This window comes from Pelobates fuscus, chromosome 10, assembly GCF_036172605.1.
Source record: "Pelobates fuscus isolate aPelFus1 chromosome 10, aPelFus1.pri, whole genome shotgun sequence".
Lineage (NCBI taxonomy): Eukaryota > Metazoa > Chordata > Amphibia > Anura > Pelobatidae > Pelobates > Pelobates fuscus.
Window position 1 is genome coordinate 8,650,033 of NC_086326.1, and position 22,592 is coordinate 8,672,624.

Genomic DNA, 22,592 nt, shown 5'->3' on the forward strand with positions numbered 1-22,592 from the left:
TGTTATGGCGTGTCCATGTTGTGACATCGTAGTTCTCTATAATCACTGTATGTTGTGACATCATAGTTCTCTATAATCACTGTATGTTATGGCGAGTCCATGTTGTGACATCGTAATTCTCTATAATCACTGTATGTTATGGCGAGTCCATGTTGTGACATCGTAGTTCTCTATAATCACTGTATGTTATGGCGAGTCCATGTTGTGACATCATAGTTCTCTATAATCACTGTATGTTATGGCGAGTCCATGTTGTGACATCATAGTTCTCTATAATCACTGTATGTTATGGCGAGTCCATGTTGTGACATCATAGTTCTCTATAATCACTGTATGTTATGGCGAGTCCATGTTGTGACATCATAGTTCTCTATAATCACTGTATGTTGTGACATCGTAGTTCTCTATAATCACTGTATGTTGTGACATCATAGTTCTCTATAATCACTGTATGTTATGGAGAGTCCATGTTGTGACATCATAGTTCTCTATAATCACTGTATGTTATGGAGAGTCCATGTTGTGACATCGTAGTTCTCTATAATCACTGTATGTTATGGAGATTTCACATTATGTCATCATAGTGTGCAGTGATTCTACATAACTATGTAGATTCAATATTGTGACATGTTCTCTATAATCACTGTACATTATGGAGATTCCATGTTGTGACACAGGTCTCTAAAATCACTGTATGTTATGGAGAGTCCATTTTGTGACACAGGTCTCTATAATCACTGTACATTATGGAGATTCCATCTTGTGACATCGTAGTTCTCTATAATCACTGTATGTTGTGACATCATAGTTCTCTATAATCACTGTATGTTATGGCGTGTCCATGTTGTGACATCGTAATTCTCTGTAATCACTGTATGTTATGGAGAGTCCATGTTGTGACATCATAGTTCTCTATAATCACTGTATGTTATGGCGAGTCCATGTTGTGACATCGTAGTTCTCTATAATCACTGTATGTTATGGCGAGTCCATGTTGTGACATCGTAATTCTCTATAATCACTGTATGTTATGGCGAGTCCATGTTGTGACATCATAGTTCTCTATAATCACTGTATGTTGTGACATCATAGTTCTCTATAATCACTGTATGTTATGGCGAGTCCATGTTGTGACATCATAGTTCTCTATAATCACTGTATGTTATGGCGAGTCCATGTTGTGACATCGTAGTTCTCTATAATCACTGTATGTTGTGACATCATAGTTCTCTATAATCACTGTATGTTATGGCGTGTCCATGTTGTGACATCATAGTTCTCTATAATCACTGTATGTTGTGACATCATAGTTCTCTATAATCACTGTATGTTATGGCGAGTCCATGTTGTGACATCATAGTTCTCTATAATCACTGTATGTTGTGACATCATAGTTCTCTATAATCACTGTATGTTATGTAGATTTCACATTATGTCATCATAGTGTGCAGTGATTCTACATAACTATGTAGATTCAATATTGTGACATGTTCTCTATAATCACTGTACATTATGGAGATTCTATGTTCTGACACAGGTCTCTAAAATCACTGTATGTTATGGAGAGTCCATTTTGTGACACAGGTCTCTATAATCACTGTACATTATGGAGATTCCATCTTGTGACATCGTAGTTCTCTATAATCACTGTATGTTGTGACATCGTAGTTCTCTATAATCACTGTATGTTATGGCGTGTCCATGTTGTGACATCGTAGTTCTCTATAATCACTGTATGTTGTGACATCATAGTTCTCTATAATCACTGTATGTTATGGCGAGTCCATGTTGTGACATCATAGTTCTCTATAATCACTGTATGTTATGGAGAGTCCATGTTGTGACATCGTAGTTCTCTATAATCACTGTATGTTATGGCGAGTCCATGTTGTGACATCATAGTTCTCTATAATCACTGTATGTTATGGAGAGTCCATGTTGTGACATCGTAGTTCTCTATAATCACTGAATGTTGTGACATCGTAGTTCTCTATAATCACTGTATGTTATGGCGTGTCCATGTTGTGACATTGTAGTTCTCTATAATCACTGTATGTTATGGCGTGTCCATGTTGTGACATCATAGTTCTCTATAATCACTGTATGTTATGGCGTGTCCATGTTGTGACATCATAGTTCTCTATAATCACTGTATTGTATGGAGAGTCCATGCTTTGAGACGCTTTGACCAATTTTTTTCCTTCACAGCTGGAACAGATGGATCTTGAGATGCGTGAGATCCCAGCCCAGAGCCGCGGCATGTACAGTAACCGCATGAGAAGTTACAAGCAGGAAATGACCAAACTGGAAACCGACTTTGTGAGTTCCTTTATCTTAAAACACTTCTTCCTGTTCCTTCTTGTCCAAGTGGGATTTACTACAAGTGTTCAAAGCTGAACACAATTAGATGTAGATGGGGGGGGGGGGGGTTCAAGATATAATCAGGCAAACTAGTACAAACAGAAACAGATTCGTTACCTGGCAGCTTAAAGGGGCACTCCACTGACCAAATACAAAATAAATAAAACTCACTCTTTAGTAGATATAACTACAATGAAAAACATTCATGCATTTAGTTATGCATATTTTCATGGAGAGTACATATAAAAACAGATCGCAAAAGATCTCTTGTCTGCTGCCTTAGCAAGCCCTCCCTTTTTAACCCAGCCCAGACTTTCTGTGTCTGTCCAATCACAGACTTCCCAATGCAGATCACTGAGAAGTCTCTGCAAGGGTGGTGCTCTGGGCGGTTGCTGCCTCTTGAGTTATCTCAGCTGAGCTAACCAAACCAGGAAGTAACAGGGCTGATTGTCTGCTTGAAAGCCGGGTGGTGTAACAGTTAATTTAACAAATTGTCAATTTCTAATGAAATTTGCACTTTTTGCAAAATGGGAAAAAAAGAGGACACCCTCTTCACACCTTAAAGCATTTAAGCAAGCTAAAGTGTTTTAGGATCTTGGAGTCTCCCTTCATATCTAGAGTTCAGTTCCTAGTATATGTCTCCAAAGGATCAGTGAGCAGGGGTGTGCAGGGTCGGTGTGTAGGCGTTCTATATGGGTGTATATTGGTGTAGGAATTCTCTCACGAGCATGGAATGGCCATTCCTTTCCAATAAAGTCTGAATGTGGGCATTGTCTTTTTTTCAAAATTGCTAAATAGTTCCATAAAACACTGCTGTCCCTTTAAAACAGCATTGATTTCCATTGCAGGAGCTAAACACCAGTGGCCCGTCATCCAGACCATTTCATATAGGTGCCTACAGTGCCCCTTTATCTGAAATGTAACTTGTACTAACCAGACCCAAATTCTAGGGATACAGATTGCTGACAATCCCTTTCTCTGTAGAATTGTCGCATTCTGCGTGCCACTTTGTGGGTAATTGTTCGGTATGACAGTTGTGTAATTTTCCATCAATTCCTCTGTTTCCTAATTAGATCAAAGGGTGTGAAATCTAAAACTGGCTTTTTAATCACTAATTGTATCTACTCCGCTTCTACACCACGTCCATCACTTTGAATCACTTTAGACACTGTTTCTTTTTAAAGAGAAATTGTATAAAAGATTTTTATTAATTATGGCAAATCACACACTGTATTTCCAGTACTCTATGCTGTGGCATGCTGGGAGATAAAGTTTTAATCCATCATTCTATTCATTTTTTTTGAAGGTTTAAAAATTCTGAAGCTATCCGATATCTCCCTGTCCTGGTGTTGCTTGGACTGTCTTGATATCGGCCTCAGGGTTCCTTGGTGTCCTCCTGCTGGTGGCTGCAGAGAATTAGCTCAGCACAAGCTTGTCATTAAACACTCCAAATAGGTTCAGGGGGTTTATGTCCATGCAGAATCAAACTGTATGTGGGCTGCCCTGAGCTATATTATCTATGGTACACCTCCCCTCACTGTCCTGGGTCCTACCTCTCACGGTCTCCTCGTCTCCTGCCCTCTCCTGCCCCTCTCCTCCTCGTCTCCTGCCCTCTCCTCCTCGTCTCTTACCCCCTCCCTGCCTCTTACTCCCTCCCTGTCACCTATCCTCTCCATGTCTCCCGCCCCATCCTCATCACCTATCCTCTCCCTGTCTCCCGCCCCATGCTCGTCACCTATCCTCTCACTGTCTCCTGCCCCCTCCCTGTCTCTTGCCCTATCCTTGTCACCTATCCTTTCCCTGTCTCCTGCCCCCTCCCTGTCTCTTGCCCCATCCTTGTCACCTATCCTTTCCCTGTCTCCTGCCCCCTCCCTGTCTCTTGCCCCATCCTTGTCACCTATCCTTTCCCTGTCTCCTGCCCTCTCCTCATCACCTATCCTCTCCCTGTCTCCTACCCCATCCTCGTCACCTATCCTCTCCCTGTCTCCTGCCCCATCCTCGTCACCTATCCTCTCCCTGTCTCCTGCCCCATCCTCGTCACCTATCCTCTCCCTGTCTCCTGCCCCATCCTCGTCACCTATCCTCTCCCTGTCTCCTGCCCCATCCTCGTCACCTATCCTCTCCCTGTCTCCTGCCCCATCCTCGTCGCCTATCTTCTCCCTGTCTCCTGCCCCATCCTCGTCGCCTATCTTCTCCCTGTCTCCTGCCCCATCCTCGTCACCTATCCTCTCCCTGTCTCCTGCCCCATCCTCGTCACCTATCCTCTCCCTATCCTGGTGCCATACCTCTAATGCTGAAAAGTATGCGGTTGAATATACTCCTCTACTGGAATATGTATTTGGTAAAATCTAAATACGTTTGTCTTTCAGAAAACACTTTGAAGCTGAGAAAGCAAGCCTGAGTCTGTGGCTTACTCTGCCTCGTATATTGCCCTATAACTTACTGTGCCTCGTATATTGCCCTATAACTTACTGTGCCTCGTATATTGCCCTATAACTTACTGTGCCTCGTATATTGCCCTATAACTTACTGTGCCTCGTATATTGCCCTATAACTTACTGTGCCTCGTATATTGCCCTATAACTTGCTGTGCCTCGTATATTGCCCTATAACTTACTGTGCCTCGTATATTGCCCTATAACTTACTGTGCCTCGTATATTGCCCTATAACTTACTGTGCCTTGTATATTGCCCTATAACTTACTGTGCCTCGTAGATTGCCCTATAACTTACTGTGCCTCGTAGATTGCCCTATAACTTACTGTGCCTCGTATATTGCCCTATAACTTACTGTGCCTCGTATATTGCCCTATAACTTACTGTGCCTCGTATATTGCCCTATAACTTACTGTGCCTCGTAGATTGCCCTATAACTTACTGTGCCTCGTAGACTGCCCTATAACTTACTGTGCCTCGTAGATTGCCCTATAACTTACTGTGCCTCGTAGATTGCCCTATAACTTACTGTGCCTCGTAGATTGCCCTATAACTTACTGTGCCTCGTAGATTGCCCTATAACTTACTGTGCCTCGTAGATTGCCCTATAACTTACTGTGCCTCGTAGATTGCCCTATAACTTACTGTGCCTCGTAGATTGCCCTATAACTTGCTGTGCCTCGTATATTGCCCTATAACTTACTGTGCCTCGTAGATTGCCCTATAACTTACTGTGTCTCGTAGATTGCCCTATAACTTACTGTGCCTCGTAGATTGCCCTATAACTTACTGTGCCTCGTAGATTGCCCTATAACTTACTGTGCCTCGTAGATTGCCCTATAACTTACTGTGCCTCGTAGATTGCCCTATAACTTACTGTGCCTCGTAGATTGCCCTATAACTTACTCTGCCTCGTAGATTGCCCTATAACTTGCTGTGCCTCGTAGATTGCCCTATAACTTACTGTGCCTCGTAGATTGCCCTATAACTTACTGTGCCTCGTAGATTGCCCTATAACTTACTGTGCCTCGTAGATTGCCCTATAACTTACTGTGCCTCGTAGATTGCCCTATAACTTACTGTGCCTCGTAGATTGCCCTATAACTTACTGTGCCTCGTAGATTGCCCTATAACTTGCTGTGCCTCGTAGATTGCCCTATAACTTGCTGTGCCTCGTAGATTGCCCTATAACTTGCTGTGCCTCGTAGATTGCCCTATAACTTGCTGTGCCTCGTAGATTGCCCTATAACTTGCTGTGCCTCGTAGATTGCCCTATAACTTGCTGTGCCTCGTAGATTGCCCTATAACTTGCTGTGCCTCATAGATTGCCCTATAACTTGCTGTGCCTCGTAGATTGCCCTATAACTTGCTGTGCCTCGTAGATTGCCCTATAACTTGCTGTGCCTCGTAGATTGCCCTATAACTTGCTGTGCCTCGTAGATTGCCCTATAACTTGCTGTGCCTCGTAGATTGCCCTATAACTTGCTGTGCCTCGTAGATTGCCCTATAACTTGCTGTGCCTCGTAGATTGCCCTATAACTTACTGTGCCTCGTAGATTGCCCTATAACTTACTGTGCCTCGTAGATTGCCCTATAACTTACTGTGCCTCGTAGATTGCCCTATAACTTACTGTGCCTCGTAGATTGCCCTATAACTTAATGTGCCTCGTAGATTGCCCTATAACTTACTGTGCCTCGTAGATTGCCCTATAACTTACTGTGCCTCGTAGATTGCCCTATAACTTACTGTGCCTCGTAGATTGCCCTATAACTTACTGTGCCTCGTAGATTGCCCTATAACTTACTGTGCCTCGTAGATTGCCCTATAACTTGCTGTGCCTCGTAGATTGCCCTATAACTTGCTGTGCCTCGTAGATTGCCCTATAACTTGCTGTGCCTCATAGATTGCCCTATAACTTGCTGTGCCTCGTAGATTGCCCTATAACTTGCTGTGCCTCGTAGATTGCCCTATAACTTGCTGTGCCTCGTAGATTGCCCTATAACTTGCTGTGCCTCGTAGATTGCCCTATAACTTGCTGTGCCTCGTAGATTGCCCTATAACTTGCTGTGCCTCGTAGATTGCCCTATAACTTGCTGTGCCTCGTAGATTGCCCTATAACTTGCTGTGCCTCGTAGATTGCCCTATAACTTGCTGTGCCTCGTAGATTGCCCTATAACTTACTGTGCCTCGTAGATTGCCCTATAACTTACTGTGCCTCGTAGATTGCCCTATAACTTACTGTGCCTCGTATATTGCCCTATAACTTACTGTGCCTCGTATATTGCCCTATAACTTACTGTGCCTCGTATATTGCCCTATAACTTGCTGTGCCTCGTAGATTGCCCTATAACTTGCTGTGCCTCGTAGATTGCCCTATAACTTGCTGTGCCTCGTAGATTGCCCTATAACTTGCTGTGCCTCGTAGATTGCCCTATAACTTGCTGTGCCTCGTAGATTGCCCTATAACTTACTGTGTCTGTTATTTGGATGAAATCTCTCTGTCCAAATAAGCCAGGGTGTCATCGATCAGTTCTGAACATGCTTTGGGGTCTGTGTTCAGCCATAGCGGAGATATGTATTTAATGAGGTTGTTATACATTGCGAGGTATATAGACCGGTCCATATTCTATCACTCTTCGCTTGCACAGAGCCGGTCCGTATTACATGGAACTATTTGAATATTATTTGGCACCTTGTTTAGGGTACAGGAGTTTCAAGAGTTGAATGTGTCTAAATCACATCTTCTTTCCTTAAATGACTCTAGAGGTAGTACTCATGCACTTCCTGTAGGTGGCAGTGTGGTCGTGTTGTTTAGATGGCACTGATATTATTTGGCTAAGACTAAATATTACTGTCTGATGAATTATAGATTCCTGCTGGGATTTGCATTCCTAGATTGGCTGCAGACATGGCGTTGAATGTTTTATCAGCTATCCCAGTGCAACTGTCAGCCTATTAAAGAGATCCAGTGGACCCTATATAGAGGAATAAACCAGAATAAATCCATTTAGTCAAATTGTGTTCCCGGCTGTTTATTTTCTCTCCCTTTGATGTCAGGTTTTATTTTAAGTCAGGTCCGCGGAGATTTAAAAATTAATGGCAGATTGGTATTAGGGACTTTAAAAGTTAGTTTCTTAATTGGTTTGCTTTTTAACACGCTAAGTTCCAGAGTGGGAGAGCAGGCGTCCTAATGCGCAATGCTCTGTGAGGTGTAGAGAATACTGGTGCAGCGTCAGATAACATGGCAGCAGTTTGCGCTGAGTGTGAGATGCGACTTATTGTCGGAGAGTGATGGTATGCGTATTAATATGGTCTTAGTGTTTCAGATCAGTTTGTGACATTCTGTTTAATTTCACCTTTCCAGAAACAATAAATAATCATAATAATTGTAAAGGGTGAATTGGCAGCAGAGCTTGCAATCATTTTAGTTGCCATATCACCTGATACCTGATTTAGACATTGCAGATTTGAATTTGTTTTCTAGTGCAGCGATATAGTCCATATTCATTCACAGCTTACACACAGGTAAGGAATGGGACAGCGCAGTGCTTATGGTCAAACTGGGAATTCTTACAGTAAGTCGGTACTGTTTCATAGCACGTAGAGATAGATGTTGTGTATGAATGGCCTTAGTAATAATACAGGAAGCAGAGAGTGTAGCAGGTACCCGGAATAGCCTTCCAGTGGAAGCAATAACAGTGATATATAGAAAGGGTAGTAGATACCTAGAATAGCCTTCCAGTGGGAGCAGTAAAGGCTAACAGTGATATAGAAATGGTAGTAGATACCTGGAATAGCCTTCCAGTTATATAGAAAGGGTAGTAGATACCTGGAATAACCTTCCAGTGGCAGCAGTAACAGTTATATAGAAAGGGTAGTAGATACCTGGAATAGCCTTCCAGTGGCAGCAGTAACAGTGATATAGAAAGGGTAGTAGATACCTGGAATAGCCTTCCAGTGGGAGCAGTAACGGTGATATAGAAAGGGTAGTAGATACCCAGAATATCCTTCCAGTGGGAGCAGTCACAGTTATATAGAAAGGGAAATAGATACCTGGAATAGGCTTCCAGTGGGAGCAGTAACAGTTATATAGAAAGGGTAGTAGATACCTGGATAAGCCTTCCAGTGGAATTGGGAAAAGGTGAGCTCGGGAAAGGATTTAGAGAATGCTTGATATGTGTGTTAGACTGAATAAGTACAGTGAGTCTGACTGGGCCATAATGTTCCTTTTCGGTGACCTTATGATGCCGTGAGGGCAATTCACTAAATACAGATTGTTTGATGGCTTGATGAGTTTAAAATGTGTGTATTCAGTAATTTATTCATCTCCTGGGCGATTGCAGAGTTCTAATCCTCGTTGGCTGGATATACTTCTTTTAAGCGGTGACCCCTGCTTTGTCCTTTTCTGCTCTTTAAATTTGTCCAAGCTCCCCTACAAAATACAAAAACATGCTCTGCCAAATTTAGGCTAAGGTGGAGCAGTGCGTGCTCTGTGATGTTTCCTAGTTGGATCACTCACCAGCTGAGCTGGGTTTTCAGATTATTCCCAGTTCTCTGACTGCAATGCCCATGCGTTATTTAGGCCAGGGGTAGGAAACCTTCAGAACAACAGATTTTGTGTACTAGTGCTTGGTCAACATTATGGCTGTAAGGGTATTATGGGTAAGGTAGTCCACAACATCTAGAATGCCGAAGGTCAAGTGCCTTATCATTTGGAGTTTCTGGGCTTGTACCCCCTGAGCCAAGCTGTCACGCTGGGCAATGTATCCCATGCTGAGTTGCCCGTTTTTTTGTAATTAGAGCTGTGGTGTTCAGCTGGATTGATCCGCAGAGTTTGTCTTGTTTTGCAAGGTATTTATTGGGCTCAGCTTCCATTTTATATTGGGTTAAATTAATGAGATCTTCAGGGTGATAGTTTGGGGATTTCAGAATGAATTATCGCCTTCTTTGCTGTCTCTGGGTCTAAATGAACCGTTTTTCAGCACAGATCAAACGCTGGATGTAATTAGTGGGAGCCCACCGTGTGGCTGTTAATCATGGACACTTGGCTACTAGAGACCCTTCGGCAGGTGGTTTGTCTAATGAGTGGGCTACAATCTGCGCCTTAGCTGCCACTAACATATAAAGATGCAGGTTTTAATATTCAGTCTGCCTAGCGTCTAAAAATGAAGGGAAATATCTGCACGTGTTCTGCACCTCTCATAAGTGTCATTGATCGGCAAACCAATATATATAAATGTGTCTGACAGACAGAAAGCAAAATGGACAGCTTGATTCGCTTGGCAAAATCTTTCCGTGACATTGTGTGCGTCTGCGTTTAGGATATCAGTTAACGCCGTGACACCTGATTGCTGGCTTTCTCTATTAGGGCGAGCTCATAAATGAAACATGTTGTATTTAGAGCTGATGAAAGGCGTTGACATCGGGTGACAGCCCCCATTCAAACCAATGTGTAGGTGACAATGTTCAATATAGATTTGGACAGACATTCATAAAACCCGACAAGCCAAATGGAGATGTCAGTCTAGAAATGCAAAGCTGCATTTCACTTTCTTTCCTGGACACATTTACCAGCAGCCGGTTAATTTTTTTTTTATTTTTTATTTTTTATAATCTTTATTTTATTTGACAAAGTAATATATGACAAGGCAGGGTGTTCCGGTTTAAGCATAAACCGTGGTCAAGCGTAACATATCATATTACAGTATAGGCATACAGTTGATAAGCTTGGTAGACATTGGATAATACAATAAGTGCCTAGAGCACAAGACTCTTCGTTAGGGGCTTGGACATCACGTTTGTGCTGTCAATCTTTTAATGGTATTGCGTAATGACTTGGTTACGGGTGGCCAGGGTGGGAAGGTGGGTTTCTGTGGGCATCTGGTGGTGCCTATCGTATCGCTATTGAAGGGTTTTAGGGTTTATTTGGGTTATAAATTATCTCTGTGACGCAGTGGAGTCGCAGGCTATGTTAGATAGAGGTGGTGGCCCTTCTTACTTGTTCCGACTGCAAGGTGTCATCTGTAATGTGGAGTCTGTGGTTGACTCCTGCTTTTTGTACCCGATGCAGCTGAGTTTCGCTTTGGCATGACTATGCACCCTTCCACTCCCTGTCGCCTACCCGTCTAGCGTGTGATTACGTGGGTGTTTGAGCTAATAGTACGCTTCAGTGAGCTATCGATGCCTGTGTGTGCTTTATATGTAAAAAGTATCAAGTAGGCCCTCGTCTAGGTCGAGGACCATAGTAAGAAGGTGAGTGAGAGGTAGAGTAAAGAGAGGAGGAATAGCAGAGAAGGGGGATGGACCAGGCGCCCGGGCAGGCAGGGGGAGCCCGAGAGGACGGGGGGAAAGGGAGGCGGGGGGGGAGACGCGGGAAGGGGAGCAAGGAGCCAACCAGCATTTCCATCTGTGGAGCAGCCGGTTATTTTTAAGCTAAGAAGTGACAATTTAAAAAATTTTTTTGGTCAAGTATTCCAGGTAAACACGTTTTATATGCTTTATTTTTTTATACGTGCTGCAGCAGAACTCATTTAGGAGCAGGATGGGAGGTTCTAGCTGAGGAAGAGAAGTCTTGTGACACATTGCATGTTAAATAGCCATCACCGGCTAAGGATACTTACAACTGGTCAACTAAGCAAACTGGAGTTTTTGGGGGCAGTAAATATTTCAGGTAACCTTCATATCAACAGTGAGCCCTGGTGTCTCTGGGCAGGAAATATTCCAGGTAACCTTCATACCGAGTGCGGAGTCTGGGCAGGAAATATTCCAGGTAACCTTCATACCAAGTGCGGACTCTGGGCAGGAAATATTCCAGGTAACCTTCATACCAAGTGCGGACTCTGGGCAGGAAATATTCCAGGTAACCTTCATACCAAGTGCGGACTCTGGGCAGGAAATATTCCAGGTAACCTTCATACCAAGTGCGGACTCTGGGCAGGAAATATTCCAGGTAACCTTCATACCAAGTGCGGACTCTGGGCAGGAAATATTCCAGGTAACCTTCATACCAAGTGCGGACTCTGGGCAGGAAATATTCCAAGTAACCTTCATACCAAGTGCGGACTCTGGGCAGGAAATATTCCAGGTAACCTTCATACCAAGTGCGGACTCTGGGCAGGAAATATTCCAGGTAACCTTCATACCAAGTGCGGACTCTGGGCAGGAAATATTCCAAGTAACCTTCATACCAAGTGCGGACTCTGGGCAGGAAATATTCCAGGTAACCTTCATACCAAGTGTGGGCTCTGGGCAGGAAATATTCCAAGTAACCTTCATACCAAGTGTGGGCCCTGGGCCTCTGGGCAGGAAATATTCCAGGTAACATTCATACCAAGCTTCGGCTCTGGGCAGGAAATATTTCAGGTAACTTTCATACCAATACTTGGATAAGAAAATAACTCCTCTTTGAGGCAAATGACTCAAATGAGAACTGATCAGTGTGAATAGTACAAGTTCTACCAGGGTCTTGTACCCTAATAACATATAAACAAAATATCACCTGAGATTTTTATCTTCTATATTTCAGTCTTCTTATATTAATCTTTGTTCAAAGTGATGCTCCATTTTATTTGACATTTCTATTTAGCAAATGGCTTCACTATCTAGTTCAGTCCTGGCATGGTCCGAGTTCTCTATGCCAACTGCTGGATGCAGAGATTATAACCGTGATCGACAGGGAGCCAATATTGATGGGCACAGTGCCAGGTTAGAGGGGAATGCAACATTGTGGGTTTTCACCTTAATTTCATTTTCACAACTTACAAATACATTTCTGTTAAAAAATAGGAGACAAGTGACCGTTCCCCTTTAAACCTGGCCGTTTGGCCCACACAGGCCATTGGGGCCATTTGAAATATGCCCATTGGGTCTGTGAACCAAATAATGTGTATCCAGCCACTAACAGTAAGGATATATACCAGCCGGTTGGCCACCATGTCTTGTCCAACTCTGTATAGCCACCACAAGTCCCATTGAAATATCTCTGCAAGTACAACTGAACTGGTGGCGGGCGCACATTAAGTAGTATGGGCTCCTCTGACTCCTTCACATTACACCAGGTTGTCCAAGCAGGTGTGTGAATGAGGCCTACCTGCTGAATACCCCTAAAGGACCACTCTAGGCACCCAGACCACTTCAGCTTAATGAAGTGGTCTGGGTGCCAAGTCCAGCTGGGGTTAACCCATTTTTGTTATAAACATAGCAGTTTCAGAGAAACTGCTATGTTTATAAATGGGTTAAGCCTTCCCACAAAGCCTCTAGCGGCTGTCTCATTGACAGCCGCTAGAGGCGCTTGCGTGATTCTCACTGTGAAAATCACAGTGAGAGCACGCAAGCGTCCATAGGAAAGCATTGATACTGCTTTCCTATGCGACCGGCTGAATGCGCGCGCAGCTCTTGCCGCGCGTGCGCATTCAGCCGACGGGGCGGAACGGAGGAGGATCTGAGGCAGAGAGCTCCCCGCCCAGCGCTAGAAAAGGTAAGTTTTACCCCTTTTCCCCTTTCCAGAGCCAGGCGGGAGGGGGACCCTGAGGGTGGGGGCACCCTCAGGGCACTATAGTGCCAGGAAAACGAGTATGTTTTCCTGGCACTATAGTGGTCCTTTAAGTATATTTTTTTATAGGATTTTTTTTTTTTTTTTTTTTTTTGTAGTCTGGGTAAAGAGTAAGATATTTGTGCTGTATACCTGCTAGGTATAGTTTTATGGTATTGTATGAAAGTTTAAGGGAAAGGTGACAAAAGGTAGCAAATGCCACCATCCTATTAACGGAGTATGAAGTCGGAATCGGAAATGCAGTAGTGAACAGTGCCATAAATTTTGCGTGTAAATTTTGCGTGTTATGGGACAGTGCAGCCCGCCACCTGCTCTCCTCCACTATGTGTCCTAGCCCAGAATCAGGTCTGAGAATGCCGGAGTACTGCAAGGAAGAGGCCTGTCTGTTGGGTGAAGGTTGAAGAAAGCCTGCACTTGAGAGCGGGATAAAGCGTCAGCGACTTAGTTATGGCAACCCGGAATGTGCTCGCACACCAGGAAGAATTGTTTTGTTACAGTCAACCATCTAATCAGCTTCATGATCATGAGTGATGAGGAGCGGCCTTTGTTGATACTGTCACAAGCCGCCACATTATCTGAGAAACATTTGACAGACTGCCCTTGCCATAATGCCCCCCATGTAAATGCGGCTGCCACAATAGGAGAGATTTCAAAGAGAGACGATGTATCCTGAAATGATGGTAAGTTAATGTCCTCCGTAGACCAAACGTCCCTCAACCATCTGTCACCATAAATGGCAGCGAAGCCTGGGTGTGCAGCCGCATCGGTCCAAATGACCAGTGAATAATCAGACAATGGGGGAACAAACATGGACCTGCCATTCCAATTGTCTAAGAACTGTTGCCACATGATTAAATTGGCTCTGACATTTAGATCCAGAGTAATCCTGCTGTGGCTATCCGGGGCACCAGGTAGGAGGCACAATAGCCTAGAAAAAAAAATGATTGCCCCTGAAGGATGATCCGCATGGCAAAGTTAAGAATGCCTAATAAAGATTGCAAACAGAGAAAGGATTGGGGGCACACCCAAGACCTGCATTTTGCATGAAAGACGCTGCCGCAGTGACCAAACTTCATACATGAAAAAGAAAAAAAAAATGTAATAAAGATTGTAAGTCTTTCCATGAACAAGCTTCGATCCTCATGAATTCATGCACGTCATTTTTGATTCTCAGAAGTTTGTCCGCAGGGAAGCTAACCTCTAGGGTGACTGTGTTTAATTGTATATCAAGGAATACCAGGCAAGTGGTGGGTCCAGCGGTCTTGTCATGTGAAAGTAGAACCCCTGGCAGGAAAACAAAGCCGTGCCTTGTTCAGGCTTTGCGGAACCAACAACCCATCCTCAATTTTCAAGAAGTCATCCAGGTAGTGGATCACAACCGGACATTTGACTATACTGAGGAGGAGTCAACATAGGATGTCCGCAAAGACCTCAAAGAGCTTTTGGCCCCGAAGGTCAACCTGATCGCAAAGTAGTAATTTTTTCTCCATTTCACTCCACGTAGATGCCATAGTGATGAAATAATGGGAAGTAGTTTGAACGCATTTTTTATGTCCATCTTGCTAAACCATGCTGACCTACTGATCCGCAGTATGGCTAGAATGTCATTATCTACTGAAGTGTAATGGAGAGATAATTTGAGGGAAGGAATTAGAGAGTTGATGCTGGGAATGAGAGAAGAATGTGGAAGCGGAGATTTCAATAATCAATCTCTTTTTAATGGTGACTCTGCTAGTAGCAGTGCCAATCGGATTGATGCGCCGGTTTGCAAACTGGGGGATTGGTAAATGGACCTAGCATGAAACCCTGGGTGATTTCTTGCTGTAAGAGCTGATCTTCGGCGTTGAGTTCGAGAAGTGCTGATTGCAGGTTGTGACATTCCAGTGATCTTGCGGGTAGTGTGATGATACCGTTGTGAAAAACCATGATCAATCCCGATGATCAGGAAGTCCACCAAATGAGGTGAGGGCTGATTTATTTATTTATTATTTTTTTACATTTTATTTTGTAGGTGAAAAGCCAGGTTGTTAATATTAATCTCCATGTGTCATTTTTGGGGCACATGGACCTAGCGTGAGCTGGGAAGCACAAGGAACAGACGGCAAGCGCTGAAGCTGCAACTGCCAACGTTGAAGTTATTGCAGATCTGTGCCTTACCGAAGAACACGATAGGTCTGCCCAATTTATCTTTCAGACCTCGTTGTTCGGGTTTGGAGCTACCAAATGAGGCCTGACTAGTGGTAGGAGAGTTGGCTTCACTAGGACACAGATTGATGGACTGAGAAAATAAAGCACAAATGGCACATGACAGAGGTTTGAGCCCTACAAAGTGGCGACAGAAAAGTTCGGTATCTAACTGGCTCCAGTCCGAACGAAGGTTGAACTGGGCCAGTGCTGCTGCCGCTTTAGCAGAGAAAGATCTATGATGGTCATAGAATGCACGACCACCGTATTTATGCCCCAAATCCACCAATTTGTGTAGATACAGATCCATTTCCTCTCTACGGTGAGAGTACTGTGAGCAAATTACGTCCCTATAAAGACCAAATGCCAATACGAATTCTGGGATGGAAAGTATTTTTTTTTTTTTGTTTAACCTCGGATCTCTGGCTTTGAGAACGACCGAAATGTCACCTTTAGCAAAATGCTTTGTTCTCAACTATGTCTTGGGAAGTGATAAGAAGAGACACAAGGTTAACATCTTTCCTGTCCAGAATGTCTTTACGCAGAGCAGTGAGCACTAGGTGTGAAGGAGTGATAATGAGTGGAGGCGGCAGTGGGGGGGGATTAGTTAGAGTAACGTTACCCTGAGAGCCTGGGTGGGGAGCAATCGACTCAGGGGAGACAATAGCGGTAGAAGGGGCACCTGCAGCAGGGATTTCCAATTTCTCAGGTCTATGGTTGACCAAGTGCATGGAAGTCACCAAGGACGAGATAATGGAATGCATGTTATCAGCTATGTTTCCATTAGTGCAGGAACTCCGTACTGAGCTGAGCTGGCCATAGCTGAGAAAGGGATGCCTCGCCTACGCAGCTCTGCTGAAATTTTAGGGATGGTCCAAGAATAAAGTGAACCCAGGGCAGCAGGGTCTTGAATCTCTGTAGGGGAGGTAGGTCTGGCTGGTGTGCCCATCGTAGGGGGCGGAGTCCGGAGACCTAGATCTTCTCCAATGTCAGCGGCCTGAGACATGCTGTGTAATAGAATAATATACTATTACATGGGTATTTTAAACCAGGTAACCTCTCCCACAAATACAGGCAATTAGTGCTATATAATCTATATATGTATGTCTAGATTGGATTAGCCATATTAGTCCAGTAGACAAGATGGCAAAATACAATACTCTGGTATTTTGGCGCATATAATCTTTTCAACGTTTCAGTCCTCCTATGGGACTTTTTTTAACCCCTTAAGGACCAAACTTCTGAAATAAAAGGGAATCGTGACATGTCATGTGTCCTTAAGGGGTTAAAGACCATCAAAATTGCAGAGTCCTGTGAGTGCACTCCACTGCTGGACCCACGTGGAGATTATAGATTAGATATAATCTCCACATGGGTCCAGTAATTACACAATGGTCTTGTGTTTGCCTGGGTGCTATCTTCAGACAAAATCTGTAATAAAAAAAAAAGTGCACTCACAGGACTCTGCAATTTTGATGTTCTTGAAAAAAGTCCCATAGATGATTGAAACGTGGACATGAATTTGGTGTATCAAAACTACACAATAAAAGATTGAAAGTTCATCTAACAGAGTCCTGTGAGTGCACTTTGCCTGAAATATATCTATCATTTTAAAAATATTTGTAACTTTTTTTTTTTTACATCCTTCGTAATAAAATAATTAAGTTGAATAAAAAGTTTGTGCAACTGCTCCATTGGATCAGAAAATAAAAATATAAAGAAAAGGTTCTGATGTTTTACATGTAAGGAATATTTTTAATCAAGAAAAATTGGACTTTGGAGCTGGTGCAAACATCCTCTCTTACAAGGGAAATTATGAGATTAGGCCACAAAAATTCTCTATATACATCTGAGAAAGTAATGTATAATTCTAGTGTTTAACCCTTTTTGGAGAGATCACAGTTTAGGAATCTGCTCGACATTTCCATATGTTTATTTTCGGACGTGTCCCTGCAGCAAAGGATAAATGTAAAGAATTGGCTGGACTGATGCGTCCTGATACTCTGCTCTGTACATCCAGCGGGTACCAGGCCTGGCCCAGCTAATGACCGGGATGCAGGCCGTGTGCGTTGTCTGGTCCCTCTGGGAGATGCTGTGCATTGTTCTGCCTTCTCTCCTTGATTGGCCCTGAAATAGCAGTTATCTGGGGAACAGGCTGACATGCCTCTTAGCGATTCCTTTTATCTTTCAGATGAGTATCAACATTGTATGCTTCCTAATGGAAGTGTAATTTAATGAAATCTATTGGGTAAACATACTTCAGATGTTCAAAGGAGGTGACAAAATTTTTGCTGGCAGCCAGGACCTGGCTGATTTCCATCTTGCCTCCAGCTCTGAGCACATTGCATGGAGAGCGGCAGACACTGTATTCGCATCACATTTACTGCTGTATCGCTGGCTGTTGTCCTCTGACATGTAACCTATTCTGGCTATTGCCGGCAGTGTACTCGCTGTGTTCCAACCAGGTCATTATATTAACTTACCGCACTGCTACCCTTACCTAACTCGCTCACATTCTTTTACCTTCTTCCACTTTTTTTTTAAATATATATATATATATATATATATATATATTTTTTTTTTGTGTGGAAACAATCAGCAGGGACATTTAATTTGTTTCCATGGTAACTGCATATCTTATTCCCCCCCCCCATGGTGGGTATGTTTAGATTGTAATCTCACGGGAATCTAGCAAAGTTCTCCGTATAAAGATCTTCGGGGGCTTTATACCTGCTCATGGGTAGTGCCCTCATTACCTTTTGTTTATTGTACGGTCTTTTCCCCAATTTTACGTCTCTATGGAACATGTTGTCGCTTTGTAAATGCCAGTAATACATACATTTAGTTTCTCTGTCACTGGACTCAATCATTCAGCAGTGCTGCAGCTTGATGACCCCCCTCATGCTCTGTCACAAAGTTTCCTACTGAACTGTACAAGGTCTTACTAATCATGTACGCCATACAAATGGCATGTTACCACTGTCTCTCTTGAAGAGCCTTAGAGTAACTGCTATCGTTTATGGCCTGTGGAGGCTTCATAAAAAGTATAAATGTAGCAATTTGACAATTTCATAGTCTGCTTTGTGGACTCTATTTATATGTACGTTAATGTCTGCTATTATGTCTCAAGGTGTTTGTACTGTGTGTGTGTGTATGTGTGTGTATATATATATATATATATATATATATATATATATAATGTGTGTGCAAATCCTATCTCTGTATCTCTTACACAAGCTGATGCTGTGTGCGGAGCTTGCAGTTTGCTTATTACTGATTTAAAAACTTGAGTACATTAATCCCCTGGTGAATCATTCCACCATAATTTAAACAAATTGGTATTCCTCTCAAAATAAATCATGCTCTGTATTCAATTGCTGGACCTTTTGAAAGGTCGGAATCAACCTTAATCGTCTGACTGTGAAATCTCCGCAGAAATCATATTTGTCTGAATGTCTAAAAGCAATTATTCCCACCTCCTATGTAAATGTAAGTGGAATATATCTGCATAGCAAGACCCCCTTTAGAATAAAATCCCAGCAGACGTGCCGCTGGAGCGACTGTTAAATTTATTGCAAAAGCCCATTGAGTACAGACCCCTGTGATTGACCCCTGCAGCCCCCCGGGAGGGGTTAAACAACTAGAGGCAAATGGTTTTGGGAAGATTGATGATACTTGTATTAAAATAACAGCTCACACATTGGAGGAGATTGGGAACACTGAACATATTGTCTAGTACTAATAAAATGAACGCAGCTCCGTGTAAAACATATGGAGATAATTCCGCTACTTAATACAATGGGCGGTTATTTCAGTATGTCTAAAAATGTGTATATATGGGCTTTAACATAGAGCTATCCCATGTCTTATTAGGTTACGGTTATTAAAGTGGGATGGGGTGTCCGTGTCAGTGTGTGCACGAAGTGTATCAGATGGGGTGGTGCTCTGAATTTACCCCCTGTGTTCTCCTCGTTGCTCGCCTTGTCCTGTATTTTATTTTGTTCTTTTTCAGTTCTTTTTGCCTCAGGTCCTGTATTTGATTTTCTTTTACTTTTTTGCCACTTGTGTATTTTCAAATGATTTTCTCTTCCTGTCCTGTACTTTCCCCTCTTTGCACTGGCATAATTTATTTTCTCTTCCTTCCTTTCTCCTCTTCACGTCTCCTGTACTCTCTATGATCTTTATTTTTTCATTTATTTTCTTTGTTTCCCTCAAGTTCTGGATTATCTCCTCTTTACGCTTCCTGTCCTGTATATAATCCTCTTTACGCTTCCTGTCCTGTATATAATCCTCTTTGTGCTTCCTGTCCTGTATATAATCCTCTTCACGCTTCCTGTCCTGTATATAATCCTCTTTACGCTTCCTGTCCTGTATATAATCCTCTTTACTCTTCCTGTCCTGTATATAATCCTCTTCACGCTTCCTGTCCTGTATATAATCCTCTTTACTCTTCCTGTCCTGTATATAATCCTCTTCACGCTTCCTGTCCTGTATATAATCCTCTTTACTCTTCCTGTCCTGTATATAATCCTCTTTACGCTTCCTGTCCTGTATATAATCCTCTTTACGCTTCCTGTCCTGTATATAATCCTCTTTACGCTTCCTGTCCTGTATATAATCCGCTTTACGCTTCCTGTCCTGTATATAATCCTCTTTACGCTTCCTGTCCTGTATATAATCCTCTTCACGTTTCCTGTCCTGTATATAATCCTCTTTACTCTTCCTGTCCTGTATATAATCCTCTTCACGTTTCCTGTCCTGTATATAATCCTCTTCACGTTTCCTGTCCTGTATATAATCCTCTTTACGCTTCCTGTCCTGTATATAATCCTCTTCACGCTTCCTGTCCTGTATATAATCCTCTTCACGCTTCCTGTCCTGTATATAATCCTCTTTACGCTTCCTGTCCTGTATATAATCCTCTTTACGCTTCCTGTCCTGTATATAATCCTCTTTACGCTTCCTGTCCTGTATATAATCCTCTTCACGTTTCCTGTCCTGTATATAATCCTCTTTACGCTTCCTGTCCTGTATATAATCCTCTTCACGTTTCCTGTCCTGTATATAATCCTCTTTACGCTTCCTGTCCTGTATATAATCCTCTTCACGCTTCCTGTCCTGTATATAATCCTCTTCACGCTTCCTGTCCTGTATATAATCCTCTTTACGCTTCCTGTCCTGTATATAATCCTCTTTACTCTTCCTGTCCTGTATATAATCCTCTTCACGTTTCCTGTCCTGTATATAATCCTCTTTACGCTTCCTGTCCTGTATATAATCCTCTTCACGCTTCCTGTCCTGTATATAATCCTCTTCACGCTTCCTGTCCTGTATATAATCCTCTTTACTCTTCCTGTCCTGTATATAATCCTCTTCACGTTTCCTGTCCTGTATATAATCCTCTTTACGCTTCCTGTCCTGTATATAATCCTCTTCACGCTTCCTGTCCTGTATATAATCCTCTTCACGCTTCCTGTCCTGTATATAATCCTCTTTACGCTTCCTGTCCTGTATATAATCCTCTTTACTCTTCCTGTCCTGTATATAATCCTCTTCACGTTTCCTGTCCTGTATATAATCCTCTTTACGCTTCCTGTCCTGTATATAATCCTCTTCACGCTTCCTGTCCTGTATATAATCCTCTTCACGCTTCCTGTCCTGTATATAATCCTCTTTACGCTTCCTGTCCTGTATATAATCCTCTTCACATTTCCTGTCCTGTATATAATCCTCTTCACGCTTCCTGTCCTGTATATAATCCTCTTCACGCTTCCTGTCCTGTATATAATCCTCTTCACGTTTCCTGTCCTGTATATAATCCTCTTTACTCTTCCTGTCCTGTATATAATCCTCTTCACATTTCCTGTCCTGTATATAATCCTCTTTACGCTTCCTGTCCTGTATATAATCCTCTTCACGCTTCCTGTCCTGTATATAATCCTCTTCACGCTTCCTGTCCTGTATATAATCCTCTTCACGCTTCCTGTCCTGTATATAATCCTCTTTACGCTTCCTGTCCTGTATATAATCCTCTTCACATTTCCTGTCCTGTATATAATCCTCTTCACGCTTCCTGTCCTGTATATAATCCTCTTCACGCTTCCTGTCCTGTATATAATCCTCTTCACGTTTCCTGTCCTGTATATAATCCTCTTTACTCTTCCTGTCCTGTATATAATCCTCTTCACATTTCCTGTCCTGTATATAATCCTCTTTACGCTTCCTGTCCTGTATATAATCCTCTTCACGCTTCCTGTCCTGTATATAATCCTCTTTACGCTTCCTGTCCTGTATATAATCCTCTTTACTCTTCCTGTCCTGTATATAATCCTCTTCACGCTTCCTGTCCTGTATATAATCCTCTTTACGCTTCCTGTCCTGTATATAATCCTCTTTACGCTTCCTGTCCTGTATATAATCCTCTTTACGCTTCCTGTCCTGTATATAATCCTCTTTACGCTTCCTGTCCTGTATATAATCCTCTTCACGCTTCCTGTCCTGTATATAATCCTCTTCACGCTTCCTGTCCTGTATATAATCCGCTTTACGCTTCCTGTCCTGTATATAATCCTCTTTACGCTTCCTGTCCTGTATATAATCCTCTTCACGTTTCCTGTCCTGTATATAATCCTCTTTACTCTTCCTGTCCTGTATATAATCCTCTTCACGTTTCCTGTCCTGTATATAATCCTCTTCACGTTTCCTGTCCTGTATATAATCCTCTTTACGCTTCCTGTCCTGTATATAATCCTCTTTACGCTTCCTGTCCTGTATATAATCCTCTTCACGCTTCCTGTCCTGTATATAATCCTCTTCACATTTCCTGTCCTGTATATAATCCTCTTCACGCTTCCTGTCCTGTATATAATCCTCTTCACGCTTCCTGTCCTGTATATAATCCTCTTCACGTTTCCTGTCCTGTATATAATCCTCTTCACATTTCCTGTCCTGTATATAATCCTATTCACGTTTCCTGTCCTGTATATAATCCTCTTTACGCTTCCTGTCCTGTATATAATCCTCTTCACGCTTCCTGTCCTGTATATAATCCTCTTCACA

General features: G+C 42.7%; 1 protein-coding gene across 4 annotated transcripts in view; it reads left to right on the forward strand.

Annotated features, from left to right (window-relative positions):
* The window catches only part of VTI1A (vesicle transport through interaction with t-SNAREs 1A), a 313,337-nt gene that overhangs the window by 22,249 nt on the left and 268,496 nt on the right, over window positions 1–22,592 (forward strand). For all 4 annotated transcript variants that reach the window (XM_063435024.1, XM_063435025.1, XM_063435026.1 and 1 more), the window contains exon 3: window positions 2,209–2,319. In XM_063435024.1, the coding sequence (XP_063291094.1) occupies window positions 2,209–2,319 (111 nt within the window). The remainder of the gene's footprint in view (window positions 1–2,208; window positions 2,320–22,592) is intronic.